Below are 12,191 nucleotides of genomic sequence, written 5' to 3'. Positions count from 1 at the left end.
CTTAAATCTGTCTATAATTTTTAACTGTTGTTGCAGGTATGCATCACAGTAGCTTATTTAATTGAATGAAGTTGTTTAATTCTCTGTTTAAGATAATAGACTGCCACTATAATATAATTTTAATTCCTACTATAGCTTCTTCTGTTAAAATAAATGCATAGTTAGACTGCTCACACTAGGCTTGAAACAATCTTTTTTTTCTTTTTTTTATTGATTATTTAAAGCATTACATAGCTCATGATATATCATCTTTCATACATTTGACTCAAATTGTGTTTTGAACTCCCATTTTCACCCCAAATATAGATTGCAGAATCACATCTGTTACATATTCACATTTTTACATAATGCTGTATTAGTGACTGTTGTATTCTGCTACCTTTCATATCCCCTACTATCCCCCCTCTCCTCCCCTCCCCTCCCATCTTCCCTCTCTACCTCCCCTGCTGTTGTTCAATTCTCTCCCTTTTTTTCCCTCCCCCTTGCCCCTCATGACCTCTTATAATTTTATGTATCATTGAAGGTCTCCTACTATTTCCATGTGCTTTCCCTTCTCTCTCCGTTTCTCTCCCCCCATTCGTCTTGTTTACTGTAGTCTTTTCCTCATGCTCTTCCTTCCTGTTCTGTTCTTAGTTGTTCTCTTTATATCAAAGCAGACATTTGGCATTTGTTTTTTAGGGCTTGGCTAGCTTCGCTTAGCATAATCTGCTCTAATGCCATCCATTTCCCTGCAAATTCTATGATTTTGTCATTTCTTAGTGATGCATAATACTCCATTGTGTATAGATGCCACATTTTTTTATCCATTCATCTATTGAGGGGCATCTAGATTGGTTCCACAGTCTAGCTATTGTGAATTGTGCCGCTATAATCATTGATGCAGCCGTATCCCTATAGAGCGCTTTTTTAAGGTCCTCAGGGAATAGTCCGAGAAGTGCGATAGCTGGGTCAAATGGTGGATCCATTCCCAGCTTTCCCAGGAATCTCCATATTGCTTTCCAAATTGGCCTCACCATTTTGCAGCCCCACCAGCAGTGTACAAGTGTACCCTTTTCCCCACATCCCCGCCAACACTTATTGTTGTTTGACTTCATAATGGCTGCCAATCTTACTGGAGTGAGATGGTATCTTAGGGTGGTTTTGATTTGCATTTCTCTGATTGCTAGAGATGGTGAGCATTTTTTCATGTACTTGTTGATTGATTGTATGTCCTCCTCTGAGAAGTGTCTGTTCAGATCCTTGGCCCATTTGTTAATTGGGTTATTTGTTATCTTATTGTTTAATTTTTTGAGTTCTTTGTAATCCCAACGGCATTTCTTGTAGAAATAGACAAAGCAATCATGAAATTCATATGGAAAAACAAAAGACCCAGAATAGCAAAAGCAATTCTAAGCAGGAAGTGTGAATCTGGAGGTATAGCGATACCAGAGATCAAACTGTACTACAAAGCAATAGTAACAAAAACAGCATGGTACTGGTACCAAAACAGGCAGGTGGACCAATGGTACAGAATAGAAGACACAGAGACTAATCCACAAAGTTACAACTATCTTATATTTGATAAAGGGGCTAAAAGCATGCAATGGAGGAAGGATAGCATCTTCAACAAATGGTGCTGGGAAAATTGGAAATCCATATTCAACAAAATGAAATTGAATCCCTTTCTCTCGCCATCCACAAAAATTAACTCAAAATGGATCAGGGAGCTAGATATCAAATCAGAGACACTGAGTCTGATAGAAGAAAAAGTTGGCTCCGATCTACATATTGTGGGGTCGGGCTCCAAATTCCTTAATAGGACACCCATAGCCCAAGAGTTAACAACAAGAATAAACAAATGGGACTTACTTAAACTAAAAAGTTTTTTCTCAGCAAGAGAAACAATAAAAGAGGTAAATAGAGAGCCTACATCCTGGGAACAAATTTTTACCCCCCACACCTCCGATAGAGCCCTAATATCCAGAAACAATCTTTTAAAAAGGATTTCATATTTATTTCTTCTTGTTTTATAGCTCCTAAAATATGGGAGATTCCTATTCATTCATTAAGTCATTGAACACCTTCAAGACATAGAGATATTAAAAGAAAAAACAAACTTTTTTAAAAAGAAGAATTAACTAGAGAAAAAAGGCAAATTCAAATATAGAGACATAGAAGGTCACCTAACACTTGTTCACCATGGTTATTCAAGGCATGCACTATTCTGAGTCTCATAGAAGTTGGAAATAGAAATCAGAGAAATGGTGGCCCAGCACATACAACAGGATACAGTAAGAATAGAAGAACATTTCAGACAGAGTCAATGAGAACCAAGTGTTCTGCAAACAAAACAAAACAAAACAAAACAAAAAAACATGGCTTTTTGTTCTGGAGTAATGGGGCAAATAAAGTGATATTATCTTCCTTCTAAAAAAGTTACTGTAGCAACACTGCTGAAAATGGGTTGTAAGAAAGAAGCCATAACCAAAGAGATCAACCCAACATCTATGTTATTCCAAAAAGAATTAAAAAGATCTGAATAACAGTGATAGTAACAAAGGAGAAGAGAGAATATTCTAGAAGGAGATCTAATAATCTATTGATGCAGGTGAGAAGAGAGAAGGAAGAGAGAAGGGTATAATCCTGATTCGGGCTGGCTCAAAAGAGCAGATGATGTTTCTCTTCACAGACTGACACACAAAATAGACTGAGTGTCTCTTAGGGTGGTAAAGGGTGAGTTCAATTTTAATCATTTTGAACTTGGGAGCGTGGTATTTAGATGTACTGTTATAAAGTCAAGAAGAAAGAAGTGGCCTAGTGACATGAATCTGGTAGTTACAATGATCATTGCAGCCAGTTAGATAGTTGAGATACATAAGGGTATTATGAAATGAAGAAAGAGAGCAAATGGCAGAACCTTGAATGGCACCCATTTTTAAGAGGTGGATGGGAAAGGAGTATCTATAAGAAACATGAAAAAAAGGAGGTTCTTTTGTACCTATCAGAAACTGCTTCCCTAAATAAATGAATATGGCCAGCTACATAGAGTATCTCGGAAACATGTCCTTTTATTTCAGTGATGCTGTTATTGCTCAGAACACTTTATTAGGTCCTATTTCATCTAACCTCTAAACCAGCAGCATTTTCTTTTTAATACCTCCAATGGTGGTGAAGCTTTATCCTTGACAATAAATGTGTTCTCTTAGAAAGAGCTCAGATGTCAAGGAGATGTAACTACCTCTCAACGATCTTTACTTTCTGTCAAGTGCATTATAAGCTGTCGGTGAAGTTGATTTCAATGTGAGGAGTTAAAAAATTAAAAACAAAACCATATTTTAAATATCTTTTTCCTAAAGGCACTTCTCTGAAAGGTATTTTAATGAGAAACACTTTAACGCATTTTATAGAAATACAGTCAAACTCATACAGATAACTCATACATTACTATCTGAAATAATCTGGCCTCTAAATAATATTACTGACTCTACACAATTTAATGTGCCTTCTGTCTTTTATACAAACCTGTCACCTTTCTTATTAAGATTAATGACTCCATGTAAATGCAGAATTTATTTTAAAGTTTCATTAAAATTCTTACTTGCCCTTATATTTTTAGATTTTAATTTATTGATTTTGCACTATTGGCTAATCTTAACTTGCATGAGTTGCCTATTTTATAAAGACATTGAGACGTGGATATGTTACCTGTTCTGATAGTTAATCGGTTGTGGCAATCTGCTTTTTTTTTTTAATTTTCTGTATTAAATTCTCCCCCTTGCTGTAACTTAAGGATATTTATAATATAACCCATGGTCAATCTAATATAATCCATGGTCAATCTAATAGGTATTTATTTAATTTAGAAACACTAAGTTAGTTTGATCCCCTTTATTATATATCTACATACCAAGGAACTGTGGTTAATAATAAGGGCAAATTAGAATGATTTATGGCTTCTACCTTTGATCAGCTCATAAAACATAATATGTCAGAGGCAGTACTGGACACAAAGTCTCTAAATCTGTAAATAAACTACAGTATAAGCTACTATTTTTGCACCTGCCACATTAAAGAGTTTTATGAATGATCCCTGGAATGCCCAGTATTTGAGATCTCAGTTAGATAAGACCTGTGGTGCTCCCTTTCCAAGCCAATACTCCTAGCATAGAGTTCAGGCAATTCCGTTACTATTTTTCTGCTGAAAGGCCATTACATCCAGAAGGTGATCTTCTTAACCTTAAATAAATGTAAAAATAATTTATAGAAAGGAGTATCTATTCAACTTTTGATTTTAGCCATATTATCACTTTTGCCATGGAAGAACTGATTGAAATCAATTTATTAAACATTAAAATACACTTAAGTAGAGAACGTGAATTTTCCCCAGAACGTGTTTGTAGAGGGCCGGTGTGAGTTCGGGAATAAAGAATTGCTGTTTGAATCTACAAAGCTGAATGGAATGGGAGAGACAAAGATTCTATCCGAAGAGCGGAGGAGCACAGCAATGTGGTCATTAATCTTGTTGGACGAGACTGGGAAACCAGAAACTTTGATTTTGAGGATGTCTTTGTGAAGATTCCCCAAACAATAGCTCAAATTTCTAAGGAAGCTGGAGTTGAAAAATTCATTCATGTTTCCCATCTGAATGCAAATATTAGAAGCTCTTCTAGATATCTGAGAAATAAGGCTGTTGGAGAGAATGAAGTGAGAAATGCATTTCCAGAAGCTACAATCATAAAACCTTCAGACATCTTCGGAAGAGAAGATAGATTTCTCAACCATTTTGCAAATATTCGTTGGTTTGGTGGTGTACCTCTTATTTCCTTTGGCAGGAAGACCGAGAAACAACCAGTATATGTTGTAGATGTATCCAAAGGAATTATTAATACAATTAAAGACCCAGATGCCAGAGGAAAAACCTTTGCCTTTGTTGGGCCCAATCGGTACCTCCTCTTTGACCTGGTGCAGTATGTCTTTGCTGTGGCTCACAGACCCTTTCTCCCCTATCCCTTGCCACGTTTTGCCTATCGATGGATAGCAAGACTCTTTGAAATAAGCCCATTTGAGCCCTGGACAACGAGGGATAAAGTGGAACGGATACACATCTCAGACATGACATTGCCTCATCTGCCTGGCTTAGAAGACCTTGGTATTCAGGCGTCTCCGCTGGAACTCAAAGCCATTGAAGTGCTGAGGCGTCATCGCACTTATCGCTGGCTGTCTTCTGAAATTGAGGATGTGAAACCTGCCAAGACTGTCAACGTTTAGTGCCCCTTGAACAGCCTTGATTTCTGGTGTCGTTTGGATCACCTGGCTAATAAGCAACTTACATTCTTTAGAGGATCCTGTACATATTAAACATCCAGGAGTAAAAAAAAAAAAATACACTTAAGTATAAGAATTCGAATAGTATTATAACTAATGTATCTAGAACCTTTACTTAGTGGGAAAAAGATTACTAAATGGAAAATTCAAGCTAATAAATTGCCTGATGATCCTACCCCAAACTTGAAAAATTATATGTTCTCAAGTCTGCATTTGGAAATATTCAAATAAAATTTGCTAAATCTTGGAAAAGAGATTTGACAAGGTGCATGCTCAGGCTCCTCTTAACTGTGTGATGTGATGTCTCCTCAGATAACATACTTCAGACTGTTAGTAATCCATGCACTGTCTACATTCTTTCCAAAACCCTGTGCTGGGATAATCTTTGACATTAATTAACAATGATGCTCAAACTTGGTGAACTCCTGGATTATGTCTATTCATCTATTTATCCCTAGGAGAGCATTTCATAGGTCCTTGGAAATGCTGGGTCAGCATGATTAAATGGTACAGAACTTCAAACTCTCTCCTGTTCAGTTCCTTTCCAAAAAGAAGGAAAAAAAGAGGAGGAGGGAATCGGTGGTATGGGGGAAGGAAATGATTGAACTCTGGTGCCAGTTACCGGTGAGGTGTATTTTATCTTAATCACTGAATACCTGGCTGTGACAAATCTTCAGTTGACAATCCCTTCCTCTATATACCTACACACGTTTTTTGTATCCATCACAACTTGTGTCTCACCCCCATGTACTAGGTGTTATTTCACAATCTATACTAGAGATTAGGATATAGAATATTCTTTTGGTCATTTTATAGTCCCCTAACAGTTGATGTTATTAAAAAACATACTAAAACCACACAGTTTAGTCAGATGCACAGCCTGTCATTGGCCCGCCAGTCATCAGAGTCAACCAGTAGCACAAGTTAATATTGTCAAAGTGTCTGTCTCCACAGAGTCACAGAATGAAATGCTGTGTTTGAAAACATTCAGTTGATAAAACTGTGGGATGAAAAAGTATTTGGTGGGCTGGGGATGTGGCTCAAGCGGTAGCGCGCTCGCCTGGCATGCGTGCGGCCCGGGTTCGATCCTCAGCACCGCATACCAACAAAGATGTTGTGTCCACCGAGAACTAAAAAATAAATATTAAAAATTCTCTCTCTCTCTCTCTCTCTCTCTCTCTCTCTCTCTCTCTCTCTCTCTCCTCTCTCACTCTCTCTTAAAAAAAAAAAAAAAAGAAAGAAAGAAAAAGTATTTGGTGCTTCTAAGTTAAAACCAAGAGGTCGGGCCTTATTGACACTGAATAATCAACAAAGGAAGTGAATGCTCCGCACATTTATGCTTGCAAGGGAAGTACTTAATTATTGGAGCACTGAACTGAAGAAGTGAATGATTTCATTGGTATCATATTTGTGGTTATTCAGGTCAAATGATATCAATCCTTCCACAAATGCATAAAAATGCAGGATTTTATAAAATAAAAAAAATAAATGATAAGGCATTAAACATTTTTTGAGCTTAAATTATATGCCAAATACCTTGTTGATACCATCTCTGCATTTTAAGACCAGATTCATGCAACAAGATAATTCTCAGACACATGTATCAATCATATCAGGGTAACACACAACAGTCAGTGGTTGGTTTAATTTTTTCCAGTTTGCTATTATAGTTATTTTTAGAGCAAGCCTTTCAAAATGGGTCCTTTAAATTTTGTGGTCATTAAAACTCAAGTTTCCAGTTATCATTCAATGACAAAAAAAAAATTCCCCTTTTCCTTACCCCCAGATGAGCAGCTTTCTATGGCAACCCCAATTCCATGAAACCCCAACATCAGATAGACTCTGACCAGCTACATATAAGTTGAAGGGAGATGTTGTGCTTTGGTAACAATTTCCCAATTTGTAGTGACTTATCTCAATAAGAATTTTTTTTCTCTCCCATACACATGTTCAGTGGGATTTGATGATAGGGCTAATGAACATATGAGATCTCAGAAGAACTCAGAATTCTCCCTCCATGAAAGCCTCCATGCAAGCTAGCAGGTGGAAAGAGAGTTGCATGGTCTATGAAAATTCAGTGATCCCATCTAAACCTACACCTATCCCTTCTGCTAATATCTCACTGGACCAGGAATTCCAAGACCATATTTGAGTTCAAGGAGGGTAAGGAAATGCAATCCTGCCATACTCATAATAAGGAGGAAAAATCTGAAGTTGTGGACAACCCCATCAATTGCCACACCCCATCTACAACCACTAAAGCCATCAGCCCTGCCCCTGCATACACAGGTATAAACTTGTGCACTCCTTGCTTCTTGTCCTTCCTCCATCATCTGGTGGATAAGGAATCAGATATGTTACAGATGATTTTCTCACTTCTTTCAACAGACCATGAGGTAAATACTAATATCCTGCCCTTCACAGTCGAGAGAACTGAGACTCACAGAGCTCCAGTTCCTGGCACAGAATCACAGAGTGTTGAGCCCAGAATTCAAACACAGAACTTTAAGGTTTAAAACCCTCCATAAGTTTTCAATTTCTATAAGAAAATTTCAAATTCTTTAATATGCTGTGTGTCTTCCTCTCAGACTCTCTCTTTATCACTGTCACATCATTTCTTATTGTCTTCAGCCTTCACACTCTACTATACAACCATAAGAAACCTCTTGCAATTTCTTTGGGATTTGTTTCTTTATGCATTTACTCACGTGGTAACTCTTCTGAACTATTCTCTCCTATCCTTCTGATAAACACTAATTTGGCTTTAAGTTGCAGTTTATAAATTCATGTCCCTATGAAAACTTTTCTGATTTTTCCCTCCTAAACAAAAGCTAAATAAGCTATCCGTTTATTATATTCCCATTGTACCCTGTACATATTTCTATCAAAACATTTTTTACTGCATATTCTGTATTTTGTAACTTTCACTATTATATTTGAGGTGCCCTAGGGATAACCTTTCTCATTTTAAGGAAACCTGTCCTCATTTATAAGTGAGCATCTGTGTATCTGTATCAGTGGCTAATTCAGGTGATGCATGTATTTTTATTATACTGAGTAAATACAGATAACCATGTAGCAGAATGATAGCGTACAGAATCTGGGGCCATATTGCTTCATTCAGAATCGTGCCTCCAGCATTACCATTGTCTGATGATTTCCAAATTATCTTCTCTGTGTTTCATGACAAACTTGAAGAAATAAGGTCATCATGCCATCTTTCAATCATTCTGATAAGGTTATTTTGAGGATTAGAAAGAACATATTTAAAGGATTTAAAAGAGTATTTGTTGTAAAAGTATTATTTAGCAATAGTATTAATTATTGATTATGGAAGTTGTAGTAGTACTAGTAACAGAGATAATCCTTGACCTCCATCTCTAATATTTGAGTCATTATAAATCTGTTTTTAGATAAAACTTACCTCAGATGACAATAGGCCAAAGTTGCAAAAATTGTAAATAATTACAATTATATTTCCAAATTGATGCATTCAGAAGACATTGTAGATGTTATGTGACAGACATACTAAAACCGAATCTGTTATACTCACAAATTGGATGGATGGTTGAGATCATTTTTTCCAGATTTACTGTAGAATTAATTAATTCATATTATTAAAGAACATTTCCCAATACCAATAGGTATGAAAGAAATAAAAATCATTACTAGTTAAAAAGCTACAAGGTTGGAAACATAGAATTTTCTGACCATTCATTGTATCTTTGGATAAATAGTGAATAGTCTTAAAGGACAGAAAAAGTGCTTAATGGAAGAGAATTGCTCAGTGTGAAAGATCCCACTCCTTCCTATTTAATGTTAGGATATTCTTCCTAAAAAACTTCTTCCTAAAGGAATTACTTATAAATTGTGTTCCTCTTAATTAAATAGAAAAACATTATTGCATCTAGAATTTTAAAGTTGCAAAATAAGGAAAAGTACCAGGTAATTCTCCATTCCTTTTCATTTGACTTACTTGTCTTTTAAATTCAAATAGTTGTTGAAATCAAGTTCCATATATGTTATTCAAATATTTGCTTTTTTAAAACCTTGGCATGCTAAAGGATTTCTGAGTGGTAATTTGAATTTCTACTCAGTATATCTCTACAATTAAAGTCCCTTCAGTGAAATTTGAAATGAACATCAGGAGAGAGACAAAATTTATTTTATTATGGATTAAATATTTCATCATCTGCTCATGACTAACTTGAACTAAACCTATCTAATTTTCATGTGTAATGAAACTAGACTTTTAAAAAATGACCCAAATTCCTTGCTAAATAATTTGAAGTGATAAAAACTAAAAAGAAATTGATAATAATTTTAGAATCAATGAAATACTCCTTTGGTGTCTAATTTTCCTAATATAAATATCAATTATTAATAATAATTAATCAATAATTAAATAATTAATAATTAAATCATTAATTAACTATTAAACTATGTTTATGTACATTAATTAACTATGTTTATGTACATTATTTATATCCCAGAAGGTAATTCTTGCTTGAAAGGTATAATATTTAAAAAAACATGTTACAAACAATCTATTTAGGTTTTTCTGCGTACTTTGTAAGCATTTTGAAATTTATTTATTTTATTTCGTATATTACAGATATAAATGAATTTTTCTAAAAGAAAACTTTAATTTTTTATTCCCTTTATATTTAATGACAGAGGAAATGGAATTCACCATGATTGATCCTTCATTTAGGGGGAGAAATCTAAATACAACATGGGACTTGATTCCTTTGAGAAATATGCATTTGCATTATGACTGTTCCTAAGGAAAGTTTGGGTTCCACAGCTATATACTTCAATAAGATTGAAAAGAGTATATTTTAGGAAAGCTTTCACCTTCAAATACATTAAATTGTTTATGAATATTACCCATAGGTGAATAACTTGAACTTTTTCAATCAACACGTACCTAACACTTTAATATCATGATGTAAGCCTGAAATTTATGAACAATTCTGACTTATAAAGAAATGTCTAGTTACTTATTCCTTGTACTCTGGTAAAATTTTATAATGCAATTTCAGTTACATATGAAGCCTTTCCTGACCTCTGAAATCATAAATGATATCATGATTGTATAATTTCCAATAGGACATTTCACTTCCTTTACAGACCTCTTACTTACTGTTGTGGTATGTACCTATGTGTGCACCTGTCTTACATTGTCTTGTGTATTATACTGTACCTCCTTAAAGATGAGGAGCGGCATTCATCATTTTCAAACCTCACAGCACATAGCCATTTCCTAGCTAGGTGGATGCTCAATAACTGTTTCTGGCATCAAAGACTGAAAAAAAATCTCAAAATTCAGACTATATCCCTGGAGAAAACTCCCTGGTAATAATCCTCCACATCTGGAACAGATTTTGAAACAAAATAACTTCTTGTCTAAGAGGAATCTAAACAGAAGGACTGCCATTGACCTCCACAAGTTCTTTCTCTCTCTCTCTCTGTGCCTTGCCCCCTGTTCCTAATGACACCAAATTTGACTGAGGAGCTTTTCTTTTTACAAAATACAAGTAAACAAACCACTCTTCCAGCAAGAAAGTTTCTGTATGTTGAGAAGATGGGAAGGCAGGTAGTGAAAACTCAGGACATGTAAATTCTGATCAGATTCCTGCAGGGCTACTGTCCTAGAATTCTAGCCTAACTAAAAGCCTCATGTGGAGGACTTATTGGATGCAGATGCCTATAAGTGATTCGTTTTTCCTTTGGATCTTTGTGACCTTGGTCAACAGTATAAACCTTCAGAGTATAAAAAGCAGAGTTATATCCCTGACACAGACATTGATATATAAACATACATCACTGGAGTGGCATTTAATAATGAAGTGTTCATTATTAAAATTCAAAAATAAAATTATTTTCACTTAAACATAAACATTTTAATAATGATTCCAAGGTGTAACATTAAAATTGCAGCAATATGAACTTTAGTTTCAAATATAAATGAGATTATTTTGTCATATGATCTCAATCATTTACTTAAGTTACTTGAAAACTTGATGACTTCATGTTTAACTTCAGAATGGTTTTGTCTTTTCAGTTCTTGAGAATGTAAGAGATCTGTTCAAGTCAGTCAAAGAAGTAGTCAAGAAAACAAGAGGGAATTTGAATACATTGACTACTACTCTCAAGAGACCTTGTGTGGTACTTTGAAACACTGACAATTCTGACAAGAACCCTTTGAGAAAAGCAATACAAACACATTTTACAGATGAGAAAGCTAAGGATCTGTGGAGTCAGCAAACTGAGGCAGAATTTAATTCACTTCCTAGTGAGATTGTAAACCAAGTCTAAATGCTATAGAATTTATACTCTCTAATACTGCTGTTTATCATAGATTTGCAAGTGATGGGTCCTTAGTTTATTGGCTAAGGAGGCTGGATCTGGCCTAAGAATGATTTTACAATTTTAAGTGATTTTTAAACACCAAAGAATTCAATGTTCTGATACATAAAATCATAACAATCAAGTTTATTGTACATAAATAAGACTTTATTGCCATACTAATTTAAGTGCTATCCACAGTTCTTTTCATACTACAACATCAGAGCCCAATAGTTGGAATACAGATTGTGTGGCTGAAAAGCTGAACAAGTTTATTATTTGGCCCATTCCAAGAATGTTTGCAGACCCCAGTTATATATTGTTGCTTCCTCCTTAATACATGTTCAGGCCTGTAGATGCAGTCTAAATATAAAGTGGAGCCAGAGGAAAAATAAAATGAAGGAAGTGTTTTTTTCTGAAGATGCTGATTAAACTGCAGTAATGCATCAGATACAATCACTCACTCCGCATCTTCCTTTCCACACAATTTAGACTTCATTGGTTTGAAAGCTCCCTTGAAGGTTTACAGCACTCAA

The 12,191-nt window shown here is 35.2% G+C and overlaps 1 protein-coding gene across 1 annotated transcript in view; it reads left to right on the top strand.

Annotated features, from left to right (window-relative positions):
- LOC308652621 (NADH dehydrogenase [ubiquinone] 1 alpha subcomplex subunit 9, mitochondrial-like) overlaps positions 1 to 5,322 on the top strand; it is a gene marked incomplete at its 5' end in the record, with an annotated part of 158,626 nt that extends 153,304 nt beyond the window's left edge. Inside the window, one exon of the mRNA XM_081300595.1 lies at positions 4,430 to 5,322. Coding sequence (XP_081156721.1) covers positions 4,430 to 5,247 — 818 coding nt within the window. The 3' untranslated portion in view covers positions 5,248 to 5,322. The remainder of the gene's footprint in view (positions 1 to 4,429) is intronic.
- Positions 5,323 to 12,191: the final 6,869 nt, after the last annotated feature.

The sequence above is a fragment of the Spermophilus citellus genome (genome assembly GCF_964194105.1).
Source record: "Spermophilus citellus genome assembly, chromosome: 1".
Taxonomy (NCBI): domain Eukaryota; kingdom Metazoa; phylum Chordata; class Mammalia; order Rodentia; family Sciuridae; genus Spermophilus; species Spermophilus citellus.
Note: the sequence above shows the minus strand (reverse complement) of the source record. Positions and strands in the feature narration are given on the sequence as shown.